The sequence below is a fragment of the Chiroxiphia lanceolata genome, chromosome 9 (genome assembly GCF_009829145.1).
Source record: "Chiroxiphia lanceolata isolate bChiLan1 chromosome 9, bChiLan1.pri, whole genome shotgun sequence".
Lineage (NCBI taxonomy): Eukaryota > Metazoa > Chordata > Aves > Passeriformes > Pipridae > Chiroxiphia > Chiroxiphia lanceolata.
This window is the reverse complement of record NC_045645.1, coordinates 14676541-14692802: the sequence shown is the minus strand read 5'-3', so window position 1 is coordinate 14692802 and position 16262 is coordinate 14676541. Positions and strand designations below refer to the sequence as shown.

The following is a 16262-nucleotide window of genomic DNA, read 5'->3' as shown; positions in this document are numbered from 1 at the left end:
AGGCGACAGCCGGCGGCGGGAGCTCCCTCTGCAGCCAAGCCGCCCACGGACCCCCGCCCCAATTTCACCTCGGCATTATCTCCGGGCAATGCTGGGGCCGTCTCCAGCTGGGATGTAGGGTTATGTGATTCGATGCGATTTGTTAATATGAAGATTTGTGTTCTGCATCTTTTGTATTTTGGTACGTAGGAATAACTTAGTTTGCTTTGCTGCAATGTAAAACACGGGAGCCCCCGAGTATTTTCCTCTCTGTGTGCAGCACCCAGTGCTGGTTTCTGATGCCACTCCGAGGTCCATCCACCCTTCTCATGGTTGGCAGGGTTCCTTGCTGTCTTCTGTTTCAGTCTGTACAGCCAGAAATTTCCCTCTGTTAAAATGTTTCTGTTCTCCCTGTTTTGGGCTTGGCCTTATTTTACCTCCTCTTTTAGTACAGGTGCCCACAGGGGTACAAGCAGCACGAATAAGCAGCTGAAGAGTGGACACCGTTATCCTCTTGTCAGGCAACAATGCCAGAGGGATCATTTCCACAGTGCAGTGGGACTGGCCCAGACCCAGGGCAGGAGATTGTTTTCTTTGAAGTCGAGTTAATAACTTTAATAGCTTAATTGTGTATAAGTGGAATGACTTAGGCATGTCAGCCATTCCACTCAGTTTACTGTACCACTAGCTGCCCTTCATAACTACGGTTCTGTGACCTGAAATGGTTTTTATTCGTTTATTTTGTTTTGGTTTGTTTTTTATGATGGGTGGGACACAGCTATTTATAACATAAACATTAACTTTATTTCCCCTGGTGCAGAAGCCTAGGTCAATAAATCTGGAGTCGGCACTACCATCCTATAGAGAAAGTGTGTGTTATAGCGCGGAGAGCCGCCCGTCACGTGCGGCAGGAGGGAGATGCGCAGCCGAAGGTGACAGACGCCGCGTGTGCCGGTGTGCACAGCACAGCACAGCCCGGTACAGCCCCGCACAGCCCGGTACAGCCCCGCACAGCCCCGCACAGAGGTCGGGGCGGGCTGGCGGAGGCCGCGGCCCCTCTGCCCATCCAAGCGGAGCCGCGCCGGCCGGGAGGGTGCGGGCACCGGGCTGCGGACACCGCGCTCACGGTCCCAGCGCGGCGGCAGCACCTCCGGGGCCCGGGTGGCAGGTACGGCTGGAGCCTTGAACAGGGTGGGGCGTGGGGGGGTGCGCTCTCGGCCCCCAGCTTTTGGGTTTGGGGTGCCACGGTACATGGGCGCCGAGCCCGGGAAGGGCAGAGGCTGCCGCGCTCCGACCTGGCCCGCCGTGGGGATGCGGGCGATGCCGGGGAGGCAGCGGCGGCTCCGCGTCCGTCCCCTGCGCCACCCGCAAGGCTGCGGCAGCCGGGCTGAGAGCGGTGAGCTGTGAGCGGTGTGCTGTGAGCGGTGTGCTGTGAGCGGTGTGCTGAGAGCGGTGTGCTGTGAGCCGCCTGCAGCGGCCGGGATGGGAGGGGAAGGGGAAGGGGAAGGTCCTGGCGAGGGCTGCCCTGACAGCCCCGGCTGTGACCACCCCGGCTGCGGAGCCCCTGGCGCGGGTTGGGGAGAACAAGGCCTGGGAGCTGTGCCTGTCTGGAACGGCGCCTCCATCACACTGTGAGGGCCAGAAGCGGGTTTAGTTTTTTCGAGTTTGGTTTTTGTTTGTTTGTTTGTTTGAAATCCAGCACAGGACTATTGCAGCATCAGAGTAGGGGTTAACTTTAGGAATGCTGGATCAGCTGTAAGAAAGATGAGTGGAATACAATACAGCATACTGTATTGTATCCCGCAGGACAATGAAGATCTGCTAAAACAGTAGCTGAACTTTTTAAAGCCACTCTATGGGCCTATTCTTAGTGTTAAACTGCTGATTGAAAACTCCTCTTGCCTTCTCTGACAGCTGGAGAAATTGAAGCTTTGGTGTGTGCTGGGGCTGCTGGAGGAGACTGGATATGATTGAGGCATTTTCAAAAATCAGTCTTGGCAAGGCTTTTTTGTTTGAGCATATAAAAACTATTCTTATCCAAATAAAAAAATAATTTGTCTAATAAGGCACATCTTTAATTTATTCACAGCCTAGGCTGTCTCCTCTGTTTTTAGTGTCAACAATCTTTTATCTGAAATAAGTATTCCTGGCTATCTCTTAGGTACTTTATAAAGCATTTATAAAATGTTTGGGACTCGGTGAATTTAGTAACAGATCAAAATCTAAACATGCTGAATACTATAGAGAGTAATGTCTCAAACCAAGTTTATAAAGTTCTCATCCAATCTTTCCCCCTCATACTCAGCTAAAATGGGAGCCTCTTCTGTTAATCACGATGCTTGAATACAATTACCTCTTTGTCTTTCTGTCTGCTTCATGATTGCTGTTGGTTTGCATTGGGTCTTTTATAGACAAAGAAATAGACATAATCTTGCTAAATAACAAGTCAGTGCTCTCTGGAAATTTATCTGAATTGCAATTTGTCATTCTGCATCTCCATTTCCAAGAGTGAACAATGCTAATACTAACATCTAAGAAAACTACTGTCTGTCTTGAAAATTCCATTTCTTTCAAGGATTGGACATAGGCTTGTAGATGTGGGGGAAAATAGTAGCCACAGCAGTAGATAAGTTTTCCAGAAGAGTGAATGTTCATGAGAAGCTTCTGGTGTTCTCCTGGATGCAGAAGGAAATGAGTCAGGATGTCTTGCATACATGCTGTTTTGTCAAGTGAGAGAGGAAGAACTTCTCAGCAAGTGACTCTGTAATTCCAAATGGACGGAAATTCCATTATTAAATGTGTCCTGACAGCCTATCTGCAAATTTAAGAACTTGTCCAAACTTTTCTGTGGGTTCTGCAGAACATGTGCAATAACATGAGAAAAGTCTGAAATTTAGTGTAATGTGCAAGTGCCTTTCACAGAAAATAAACATCTTTGGAGTCCGGGTTGTTAGTGCAGACCAATCTGGTACTACTATATCCATCCTTGCATGTTTTTCAACTGACATGGGCTGCTTTTCATTTCAGAAATGGAAAATCCTGAAGTGGCCGTGAGCAGCTGCAGTTCTCCTGATGTTGAAAATGTTTGCAGCTACAAACGGCACTCATCAATATCACAGGAGGGGCTTTTGGAAGACCAGCTTAGAAGGAAGTTAAAATTTTTCTTCATGAACCCGTGTGAGAAATTCTGGGCCCGGGGCAGAAAGCCTTGGAAACTTGGGATTCAGTTACTCAAAATAGTAATGGTTACAGTTCAGGTGAGTACCTATGGAAGCAGGGACTCTTCTTAGCACATGCAAAGTCAAATGAGTGCAGGTGACATGCTGTTCATGGTGTGGTGCAGAGAAAGGGAAAGAATAGACTGCAAAACTATCTTCTTTGCATATATCTAGTTTAGATCTTAGGTGGCATAATTTTCTCCTAAAACTGGTGACTGAAAAAAATAGCTTTCCTAAGCATGGAGATGAAACAAACCACATTTAAGGCCTCAACCAGACTTTTTACTTTACTTTTTTTTCATTCCCATTTTTCCTCCCAAACTCTTGCGTTGAAAAATCTTCAGAAATTCTTCATCACTCTTTCTCTCACCCAGTTTTCCACCACAGAGTTCATATAACACATTTATCTGCTGCCCAAAACACAGTTGTTTGTCTCAAAGTTCTGTGGTTAAGGAGGAAGAAAATCTTTCGTAAAACCTTTCTAATGCCTCAGATGATGATCTTGCAGAGTTGCCCACATGTGATTTACCTTTATGGTGGTGTCAGTCCTATGACAATACATATATAGAGAAGAATATTTTCCATGGTTGCATGAATTATGGGACAAACTGCAAAAATTAGAGGTCTTCTGCTGTACATGTGGCAGCATGTTTCTGTCCCTTATTGCTTCAGTTTTAAATGTGTCATCATTCTCTGATTGTCATACCTCTCGTTTTGCAACTAAAAATAAAATTTGATGATGGAAGAACCCAAATAAGAAAGAAAATAGTGCCAGTCTTTTCAGAGAAAATCTGCCTGTAGGTAATTCAATCTTAGCACTGTTGATTTGCTGATGCCAAGCACTGAGCTTGCTCACAGAATATTTCAGTATCTCTGTAACTGAATTACCCTTATCAAAACCTACATATCCAGTTTGCATCATGGCCATAAAACTAATCTGTAGACTACTGATTCAGACTTATCTCTGATGAGTTTCTTCACAATACACCTGACACCAGATTTGAAACAAGAGTCAAGAGAATTGTGAGCTCCCAGAAACAATACATCATACTTCTAGAAACCTTTTCCAGCCTGGATAATAGCTAGCAGGGGGTTTTGCTAACTTTTCAGGAACAGGTGTATTACATTTTTTTACCAGCTTCAGAGGTTATCCTGTTACAAGCACAGTTTTGATCAGTTACTCTCAAAGCACTTTTCACTGAAACTTGAAGGAGAGATGTTTGTTTTTCTGAATTATTCTCAAATTGCCTTTTATGTGCTGGAGTAAGGACTTTAAAGTGGGGTCTTGTTAAGTCTCCTCCTGCTTTTTTGGCTGTGGAACAACGATATTCCCCAAGGCAATTCAATTGACACCAGGCTGAACTAACAAAATAAGTGTAATAGTATATAGGGAGCTTGAATTTGAGATCGCATCCTTTTCTTCGTAAAAATGAGAGTCCTTGGCTCACATGCTGGTAAACATATTAAAGGAGCACTCTTGAAACCCACTGTTTCCTTAAAGTCAAACTTTCTTTTGACCAGCTGTGAAATGGAGCAGCCTGCATGTAACTGCCATGTTTACCAGCATGACAAAAGTTTGTAGCACAGGATTCATACGTTAATCCAGAAGCAACTTTGTCTTTGAACAGGAAATATAAATGTCTTTTTCAGCTGGTGGTTTTTGGATTGAGCAACCAAATGGTGGTAGCCTTCAAAGAAGAGAACACTATTGCGTTCAAACACCTCTTCTTAAAAGGATACATGGACAGAATGGACGATACCTACGCTGTATACACACAAACAGATGTCTATGACCAGATATTCTTTGCAATAAACCAGGTGAGGATTGTGGCTGCAATGTATATAGTATATATGCCATTTGCCTGGCTACCTTTTCTTGAATTGAACTTCTGTGCCAGTTGCTTAAGACTAAAGCATTAACTCATTTAGGTTTTCTGTCATTGCCAGAGCATTGTACTTGTGGTGACATCCTTAAAGCTCAGTATACTAATTCTGCACTAAAAGCAGTCCTTGGATCTGATCCAGAATTTGGTGCAAGGCTTTCTAGTAAGAACTGTAAAGAGAAAAATATAATAAGCAAAAAGGTATTTAGATCTAAATCCTGTACTTACTGTTTTTGTCAAATACCTTAAAGTATTGAGGACTCAGCTGTAGTGTGGTTTAGGTTTCACAGTTCCTTAGGTGATCTTTTAAATAAAAGAGACAAGTTATGACACAGATCCAAACACTTCTGGGTTTGCTTTGTTTTGTTTTGTGTTGTTTTTCTCAGAGACTAACAGTTTCAGTGCCATTTAAGTTTGTTTGTTTGTTCTGAACTTTAGTACTTACAGCTGCCCAACATCTCTGTTGGAAATCATGCTTATGAGAAGAGGGGAGCAGAGGAGACAGCTCTGGCCATTTGTCAGCAGTTCTACAAGCGAGGAATCATCTGTCCTGGAAATGACACCTTTGATATAGACCCAGAGATTGTGACTGGTGATGAACCTAATCTATTGTATCGATTCTTTGGGAGAAGGGACCCTACATTTATGATAAATTCTTAAAAAAAAATTACAGTACTGTATAGTCTTATTACATGATCTGTATCAAACTTACTACCAGCCAAAACTGGTAAGAAAAGTCCTGTGTAACCTCTAGCCCTCACCTCCGAGGTAGCAGTCTTTTCTGTCTAAAAAGCGACGAGCCATTAGCACCAATGGCCATCTAATACAAGTATTTGGGACTAATTTCAGGAGCCTTCCCTGTGAAATCATGATTAACTTGGCTGGTGTTCAGGGAAGCCAGTGTATTTGTCAGCTAGCTTCTCAAATGCCTCCTCACTCAAGCATGCTATCTTCTCTGGTGTAGCCAACAGCTCATTACAGCCTCGGGCATGGGACAGGCAGATTATGGTTAAAGAACATGATAACCCATGAGATATTGTTGTGAGTCCTTATCCATTCCAGACTGCTTGTACATTGAGCCAATGACACCGTTAGACAACACAACAGTGGGAAAGCACAATTTGAATTTCACTCTGGATTTCCACAGGTGAGGAGGAATGAGCACTTCCTGTGTTGGGGTGTTGGTGCATTTTCCCTGTGAAAAGCTAATCTGAATCTGTTGCAGACTGGTGACCGTGCAGCTCACGTTCAATCTGAAGGCAATCAACCTCCAGACCGTTCGTCACCATGAGCTCCCTGACTGTTACGATTTCACTTTGAGGGTATGTGGAAGCCTGCCATGTGTCTTTCTGTTCAAAACAAGAAATTGCTCTTGCTGGTTCACGGTCAGCACAGATATTTTCTGAAGAGTGTTGGGCACCACTGGGTCAGTGGTCCTGAAGCACTTGCTTGGCTTACAGCCTCTTGTGTTCTAATCCATCTGAAGTATAATGAAAGTATAAATATCTTCTCTTTAGAGAGATTGATTATTCTGGAAAAGGTTGTTTTCAGATCATAGAGGAATGAGAATGCAGTTTAAAAGAATTTCACTTAGTAGCTAATTGATCAGCCAATTTGTGACAAATACATGGTTCATCAGATTTGTCTTCCACTTTGACAGCATTTATTTGAAGAAACTGGAATTACCTTAAGCATAAACAAGTTTTGTAACTTCTCCCCTCGGAGAATTATTCTGAATCATTATGCAAGCTTGGCTATGGGCTACAATGGGCTACATATATAATGGTTTAACTTTATAAAGACATGCACCTTTTTTGTTTGTTTTTGGTTTTGGTTCTTTTTTTTTTTTTAAATACAGATAGTGTTTGATAATAAAGCACATAGTGGAAGAATTAAAATAAGTCTCAGCAACGACATAGCGATCAGGGAATGTAAAGACTGGCATGTTTCTGGATCAAGTAAGTGACATAAATGTGTTCAAAGTTTCATGCTGAAATTTTGCCTCACCAGCATAATGCTTGTCAACCTTCTTCTTTATTAAGAGATAAGGCACCATTGATACACAATCTCTAATATGTGAACTGTAAATCCTGATTTTCTAAGGAATTGTTCTTCAACCTCTGATCTGAAATCCTGGGAACCCAGCCACACCATTACTTTCCTTAGCAATTCTCAAAGCTTGCACCATTGATAATGTCCAACCAAAATTTTCCCACGCCTCACTGTGCATCCTTCTAGCTTTGGCTACTGAACTTATACTGCTCATTTCTTAAGGCAGGGCTGTGAACTGTTCTAGCCCCAGGCAACAGGACACATGATAGTGGTTGAAAGTTGAAACTGATTTATTTCAGGACTTAGCACCAGGAAAGATATGGAAGCACTGTTGTTAAGGCTTGCTGGAACGAAATGGCTAAAAACACTTCTAACTGTTGTTTAAATGTAATTTGCTATGTATTTGAAATGGTTAAATTACCTCTACAGTGACTCACAAGAGTGAGCTGCCTTAGTTGGCAGCTATTTGGTCTGGTCAAAACATCATATAAGATCCTTTTCATTAGCGAAAATAATCTCTTTGATAGTCAGAAGCTTTCCAGGACTATAAATTCTGCTTATTTTTAATTTTTTTTTTTTCTGAAGTAGACAATAGGATGTACCAGGTTCTTTTTTTTCTACTTTTGCCGCTTTCCCCATTGCTGTGCCTATGTTAGGGAATGAAGAGCTGGAAGTGAAAAAGGAGGATTGGTGGGTTTTGTTTTTTTTTTAAAGATCCAGATTGGAATTAATTTGGGGGGCATTTACCGAAGTGCATCACCGAGCACAAAACCCACCCACGAACGCGAACTCCGCTCGATCCTGCACGGCGTCCTCGCTGCCGTGCCGGGAGTGCCCAGCAGGTGGCGATGGCGGGAGCGCTCGCTGATCCCCCTTCCCCGAGGGTCCGCGCTCGGGGTCCGAGGTTTGCCCCTCCGACGCCCTTCAAAACCCTCTCCGGGAGTACTCCCTATTATTTTCTGAAAGCCAAGGAGAAATAGCAAAGTAATGGTCGCAACTGGACAATAGCGAGTTGTTGCTGTTCTGGACTATGCTGCAAAACCAACTTAAATGGCAGCAGCACAAGCAGCCAGAAGTGGGTGGGCTTTTTCTGAGTAGTGAACTTCGTGGAGACAACGACAACTTCAGCATCCCGTTTTGTAAAATTGCTGCATCTTTTTGCAAATTTAGCATTAAGTTGTTTGATGTTTTTCTCAAACAATCATTTTACCATTAAAAATCTAATCCTTATACTGTCTCACCTAGTTTCAGCCGTATGATAGGTATAAAACGAAAAAAAAAAGAGGTCTAGTGGTAGACGGTGCAAAATTTGACCTTAGATGATCACAAATGTGAGTTTTAGTAACAGAAGGGATGGAGAAACGTCTAGGTTGAGGTTGATCTTGGCTAACTGAGCAGCAGTACAAATTATCTGCACTGCTCTAGGAAAAGAAACCTATCTGACAGTCAAATACCAGTCTGAAAGAGAAGATACATACTGTAAAGTTCCTAGGTTTTGGGGTTGGTTATTTTGGTTTGGTTTTTTATATTTTTTTTGTGTGTTTTTGTTTTGTTTGTTTGTTTTAATTCTGTTACTCCAAAGGCCATTCCAGTGCTTGTAAAATGATCAACTCTCACCTCTAATTCTGCAGGGTTGTAAGAAGGACTGACACTCTGGTATATCAACCTTCCCAAATTTACTGAAGTGGTATCTATAGTGCAGATGCACTTGTGTCTCTCATGAAAATATGTCCTATAAACTTTTGTGGGAAAAATGCGAAGCTTTTTCTTAATTCCATTGTATAAACATAGTTCACATCAAAATTTGATTCTTACTTCAATACTCAAGGCGGTCAACAAAATGAAATGCATCTGACTATAAATATCTGCATTTTTGTTCTTGCAGTACAGAAGAACACTCATTACATGATGATCTTTGATGCTTTTGTCATATTGACTTGTCTGGCCTCATTGATCCTTTGCACACGATCAGTGATTAAAGGAATTCGGCTCCAAAGGGTGGGTATAACTCCTCCCTTAGAAAGTCTTGTCTTATGTAAATCTGATTAACTGTTTTCTTTCCTCCTTTGCCCTAGGAATTTGTAAGCTTTTTCCTATATTATTATAAGAAAGAAGTGCCTTTCAGTGATCAGATGGAATTTGTCAATGGATGGTACATCTTGATTATGGTTAGTGATGTCTTAACTATTGTTGGATCAACTCTAAAGATGGAGATACAAGCCAAGGTAAGCTTTTTACACTGTCAGGTGAAAGCAAAACTGCTTCTGTCCCACCTAGGTTTAAATCTCTCAGAAGACTTTAGGCTGGCTATACTTGGTTCTGAGTTGCATGAAATTTTAGAACTCTTTCTTCTCCCCTTTGTAACTGATATGTGTTGTTTCTAGTAGCAAGATATAAAACCTCCAAATATCACTAAATATTATAGTTCTAATTATCTTTGTTCCTTGTGACTCTGAGGAATAAAATTAACTTCATATCTGAAAGTTTAAGACTGTTGACTTCCCCTCTTCTTCAGTTAAGAACTCTTATATTTGCTCATTTGATGGATTTTTTAAAATTTAGCATTTAACTTTTTGAATCCTGTTTAACAAGTGTTTAACTAGCACAGAGTCTCTCTCCTTAAACATCACTTTGCTGCTTTCCCAGCTTCTAGTTTCCAGCATGTTCATAACAGTCAGCCACAGCCAGGTTCTAGGCCTTCAGTTTCTAAAATAAACTTGATATAGAAAAAAGGCAAAACTTGTAAAAGCATACTGTGTGCAGCAAGAATTAGGGAAGAAAAACTATATGCTACCCTGAAACACTCCGATATTCAGATAGTGTTGTTCTTCACAAAATCTGTAGCAGGCTTTGAAGTGTGACATTGCAACATAATGAACTTTGGACAGCAGTGATGAAAGGATGGGTCTGAAATCCATCTGCTGACAGCTTGGCTATCATAAACACCATGTACAGATTGTCCTATCTTACCTTAGGAACTGTAAACTCAGTTCTTAAGAACAGAAAGAAGCTATGAGGAAGTTGGCTAGGATAAAAGATCTTGCTTTGGGAGAAGCAAAGAAGAGAACAAGACTGGAAAAAGGTCTGGTATTTGGGATTCTGATCTTATATTTGAAATACATCTGTTTGTGTATGTTTCTTTTCTAGGAGAGTATTTTACTAAAACGCTTCTCTACAGGTACATTTCACTTCATTTTGCAAACCTTGTGGACCACAATAACAAGATTTTGTTCCATGTAACTGTATGAAAGTGGATGAATAACAAGTTCACATTAAAGTAGCCAAGTTCTAAATAAATTATGTTAATAGAAAAGATTAGCCAATATCTATTGCCAATATCTGTCTATAATATCTATTATCTCTATTTTATTCTTAGGAGAATAAAAACTGAAAATAATAAAAACTTCTTACTCAAGTAAGCTGTCATGATCTATTTCAGAGCAGAGCTGCAGTTCAGGGACAGGATATATGCCAACTTGGATGAAAACAGGCCAGTATGTATAGGTGGAAAAAACAGTGAAGTGCCAATAAAATATAAATGAAGTTCTGGTTAGAATTAATTAGGAGCTAATTAGTCTTCTCTTTAGCAGCTTTCTACACCTCATAGTTCCCAGCTACCTAACAAGATCTTCCTTGGTATTTATCTGAGCAATGCTGACAAGTCATGCTATGTTTTACAAACAGCTTTTCCTATGTACTGGAAGAACCTTCTTTGCTCTGTGGTTCTAAATTCACATCTACACTGTCCATTGGGATGCAGTGGAGAGATTTCTAAGCTGCTCTGGGAAATCTGTGGATGCAGATTCTAGGAGCAGTTGCTGCAGGCCTGGAAGCAGCATAAAAATGTTTGCAGTGCCACTCTACAGATCTTGGTGGGCCAGGTACAGAGGGGGTGTCTCTGCACCTGCAGTGCACCTGTGCTCTTGGCCTTGCAAATGAAGCCCATCTTGTCAGAGTCTGTTTTACAAACAGCCCTATGTAAAGGCATGTGAAATGAGTTACACTTGAAAGGGCCCTTGTTCCTTGGTGAAACCTCTCTCCAATGCATACTGCCTCCAACTAATTTCCAATGGGAGAGTCTGCCAAGGAAAAAGTGTTTCTTAACAAATCTTTGTAGTAATGAGTCACAATTTAGAACCTGTCTTTATAATAATGAATTTTTTTCTTTCTTATTTTTATTTCGTTCTCTTGGTGTTTTTAGAGTCTGACAAGTTATGATGTCTGCAGCATACTCCTAGGAACATCCACTATGCTTGTATGGCTTGGAGTCATTCGCTACCTAGGTTTCTTTCAGAAGTATAATGTAAGGATCTCCTGGGATCTTCATACTGTTGGTATTTATTCTGTTTGTTGCTATAAGGGGACTGGAAGAAGTGTCTGGTTAAATTCTTACTGTTTGTATTGCTTTGTGCAGCTTCTCATCCTAACCCTGCGAGCAGCACTACCCAATGTAATGAGGTTCTGCTGTTGTGCTGCTATGATCTACCTGGGCTATTGTTTCTGTGGATGGATTGTACTGGGACCATACCATGTGAAGGTAATGTACTTACAAGAAAAAAGACAAGTTGAATAACAGAATGAGAGGTTACTACTGTTGTTTTCTAAGTTTCCATGTCAAGACTTCCCTTAATATAAAAATAGTGCGTCTTCAACATGATGCTGCTGTGTTTGAGGAGTCTGACTTCCACGAGTCAATCAGGCTTTCCCTGAGTTATGAAAGCTCTGAGTCAGAAGTGGAAGCTGCCATGACTCCCAATCATATGCTGATATTTTGAGAAATAATTTTCATTTTACAGAACACTCCTGTCAGACTAAAACTTTGGAAACATTATGCTTATCCCTTTTAAAAAAGAATTTGGCTTATCTGAATTGAATGTGTATATGTATAGGAGGTGACAAACTTTACTCATTCATCAAATGTTTTACTGTTTGCACTTTGTCATACCCTGGGTGTAGGGAGAGATCCAAGGCAGCCAGTTACCAGCTGTGCATCTTCATGTTATGTACAGTCTTTGTATTCAAATAAAGCAGTGACAGATATTCTTATCTTCTTCTCTCCTCTCTAGTTTCGCTCTCTGAACACAGTTTCTGAATGCCTTTTCTCATTGATCAATGGAGATGACATGTTTGCCACCTTTGCAAAAATGCAGCAGAAAAGTTACTTGGTTTGGTTATTCAGCAGGATCTACCTCTACTCCTTCATCAGTCTGTTCATCTATATGGTGCTGAGTCTCTTCATTGCACTCATTACAGATACGTATGAAACAGTCAAGGCAAGCATAGACTATTCATTTGGAGTAACAGTGCAAAACTGGTGCTATCAAGACTCTCATATCCCTCAATATTTTAAATTGCAGTGCATGCCAATCTAAAGAATAAACATAATGACAACTTTTGAGGGTGTAGAGAGATGACAGGAGGGTTTTTAATCCCTCTCTACTTCATCTTTCTTACAAAGTCTGTCTGTTTTCCTGCTCCAATGAAAGCTAAATATCTACTGAAAAGCAGTATTTTCACATTAGGTTCTGTGAATCTTCTAATTTCAGACTTGAGCAATGTCTGAAAAGTGGTCTGGGGAGAATTTGGGTTATTGTACATTTTAGCCTTTTTAAAGGTTTAACCAAATATCAATTTTTAGCACTACCAGCAAGATGGCTTTCCAGAGACAGAACTTCAGAGATTTATATCACAGTGCAAAGACTTACCGAACTCTGGCAGGTACAGGTTAGAGGAGGAGAGTTCTGCATCTCTCTTCTGTTGTTGTAATGGTATGTATCTATATTAAAATTATACATTAAGTTATATGCAAAAGTGACACACTGCTAAATGTCCCTGCTGTAAAGTTTATGAAGAGTCCTTCAATTTTGGGGGTGGAGGGGAAAAAAACCAGAACACAAAAATCCCAGACTATTTCTTGTGCTCTAGAATGGAGCTTCAGCAAAATGTCAGCAGCCAACAAATTCCTTAGAAGAGGTGGGGGAACTTTCAAATTAAGAATCACTTAACATGTGAAAAATGGTACAGAAAGTTAGACAATATATACAGTAACTCAGGAAGCCCATATGTGTAATGTGCAAGCATTAACAGTTCTTGTACTCACTGCAACAGTTAGGACTTACAGAACTCATTCAGTGTTTCCTTATCCACTTTTTAATGACACCTTGTGCAGTAAGGTCTCCTAACTTAAATGGTAACAGGCCTGAAACTTGGGGACAAAATCAGCTTGTAAAAGTTTTAAGACAGCATGCACTTGGAAAACATTGCCTAACTTTCACTATGGAGAACAAATGCTTCAGTTATTTAAAGTTTTATTTCTTCAGGAATACTGATTGCAGGATATGTGGTTTATATTTAACCATGCAGGCAGCAGCTCTAAGTCTTGCTTGCTGAAGGGCTTTTAGTGGGGGAGCTGAAAAATATTTGCCACTTGATTAAGAAGATCAAAGGTGTTTTTAATTCCTTTGTATTGGGCTTTTCTGGTGGACTATATTGTTATAGTCCAGATAGAATATATTTATGAGGGGGAGGAGATGGGGACATATCTTGGAGCAGGGAGATGACAGAGCCTGCTGTGAGCCAACCCCTGTTCTGACCCAGTGCCTTACTGGAGATAAAAGTGTGGGATGAAGCAGAGCAGGGTATCTTGCTCCTGGGTAAAGGGCATGGACATGTTAATATTTCCTTTTCTGCACACACCTCTCAGTTTAACAGGCAAGAAAGCCAATACGAGGCAGGACAGGGTGGGGATGCAATAATTTTCCCACTGACTGTGCAGTGGGGATCAGGCATCTAAAAGAGCATTCTCATGTTCAAAATGTTTTATAATGGTTCATAGCAGTTTCTTATTGATGTATGTCAAATTTCTAATTAAATAGTTCAGTTGCATTTTTAAGGCTCCTTGTACAATGAGACTATTATTTTGATACTTTCCTCCCCTCTCTTGTACAGGTTGTAGTGAACATATTTAATGGATTGTGGGAGTGTATCATGGAGGCTTTAAAGTAGCACACATTGGAAGAACTGGACAACAGATCTTCTGGAAAACCTTATATCTACAGCCTGAATATGCTTTTCTTGAGAAACAGTGTAAGCCTGTGCCAGAAGCTTATGCTAAACTTACAGACTTTTTGATTAGACACTCACTGCTAATTCAGGGGGTTTGGGTGTTTGTTTATATTAGCTTTATTCTATTTGTTTTCTTGGTTAAATTGTGCTAGAATGCAAAGGGCTTCAAAAAGCTGTCTGTGTTCAAAGTCTTGGCTAGGTTATAAGAGTAGACCAGAAATGTAGTAACTTTCAACTATAATTAGAACTAGTGTTGGACAACTGCAGCTTTGAATACCAACCTAACCCTCAGTACTGCTGCCATTATCTGTCCATGGTTGACCTGTTACAGAATGAATGAAAGCTCACTCTAGAGTTCTCGGAATTTTTTGTTTATTTGCACTCATAGTAAAAATAAAAACTATGAAATTTGGTGTAATTTTTTTCTGGAGTCATTACAGTGAGTTGATACACAAACCATTCAAATATAGCTGAAAGCATAAAATAAATATTTCCTTAAACAGAAGTACCACCTGATGTGAGTGGCAGTCTCTTCTCAGAGAGGCCAGGATATGCCAGGCTGAACCAGAGCTTGAGGGGTGAGTAGCGTGGAGAAATGTAGATATTCTGTATCCAGCACTTGGTAGGATCAGTGACAGCCTTCAACTTTATAGTGTGTGGACCTTTCAAAATATCTATTTTTTTACTTTGAAATCTTCCTCTGGTTTACAAGTCTGTGGTAAAGTCTCTGGTTTACACGCTTGTAAACCTGAAGTGTAAACTAAGTTAAAATACACAGAAGATACGTCTCTGAGAGTCATATTCCTCCACACTTTAGAACTTGGATGTTTCCTATCAACAACCTGCTACTGTCAATGGCCGGCTGAAATATTAACTCTTATAAAAGTTCAGTTTTGACAACTTAGTTTATATACTTTGTGATAATATTTAATTGATGGCTTATTTTCTATAGTCTATTCACTCTAGGAGCAGAACAGAAAACCGAAGGGAAACATATTTTTGATAAATTGCATTTGTGAGCAACATTGCTGGAGCTGTATGTGACAATGTATAATGTTGTGGAGGACACTGAACATGTTCTGTCTGAATGCTTACACACTGTAAATGTGCTACAATAAACACTTCCAGCTGCAGTAAGTATTGGATGTGTCAGTATTCATCTTAAGAGTAAATATGTTGCTAGGTTATAGGAGCTTTGTTTATTAATAACACTATACAATTTCTGGCGTGAAACAGTGTGTAGAGTGTGTGGACTTGGATTTCCTGTAGTCAAGACAGTCCCTGTGGACTCTGGTGAGGACCTGTTTCCAGCTGATCCATTTAATAGCATTTCAGAATTTGCCATAGAAACAAATATTCAAGCATTAAACCTTACACTAAAAATGCTCCTCAAGTTTAGCAAAAGCAAACCAAACACAAGGTGCAGGCAGAACAGATCTGAACAGTATCTGAAAGTTTTGTGTATTGAGGCCCTTGCCTTTTAATGTTCACCTAAGATTGAAGACTTTTGTAGCTTTTCAAGAAGACACAAGGCAGTCTTGCCTCAAAAAGCAAATATTAAATGACCATGTTTTCTCTTGACACATTAAATTCCTTATGGATCTTTGACAACACACAAAATATAATGCGCACATCACTATAGTATAAAGTAGTTTGTGCAAGAAATTCTGACAAGGATGGCAAGCACTTTCAGATAATGAAATGCAGCAGACTGATTTACAAGGCTTTTTGATGCTTAGTAAAGAGAAACATAAGATTAATAAATCACTTGAAATGCAGGTGCCTTTTGTAAGCAGCTGTGGAAAACAGTTATGGGCAGGGGCAGAGTGAAGCCAGAGGGGAGGGCTGTCTAAAAGTAGGCGAAGGATGTGTAAAACAAAGGAAAAGAGGTGACAACCTCTTACAAAGTTAGCAGAGCAGCAATTGCACATTTCTGGCTATGGGTGCAGGCTGATACACTGGGAAAGAAGAGCAGTAGCCTGGAAGGTTACTGGATTACAACTGCTCAAAATGGCCACTTCTGACTGGAAAAATAAATGCTGCTTGTATTACATATCTGATACGT

General features: G+C 40.6%; 1 protein-coding gene across 1 annotated transcript; it reads left to right on the top strand.

Moving 5' to 3' along the window:
• The first annotated feature begins 568 nt into the window (after positions 1–568).
• LOC116791306 (mucolipin-3-like) lies at positions 569–14190 on the top strand. The gene is made up of 14 exons (XM_032697150.1): positions 569–1147; positions 3007–3236; positions 4848–5015; positions 5519–5672; positions 6143–6227; positions 6306–6402; positions 6939–7038; positions 9018–9130; positions 9208–9357; positions 11334–11435; positions 11547–11669; positions 12199–12405; positions 12771–12900; positions 14081–14190. Exons 2-14 carry the CDS (start codon positions 3009–3011, stop codon positions 14098–14100), a joined length of 1677 nt encoding a protein of 558 aa, XP_032553041.1. The 5' UTR covers positions 569–1147; positions 3007–3008; the 3' UTR covers positions 14101–14190.
• Positions 14191–16262: the final 2072 nt, after the last annotated feature.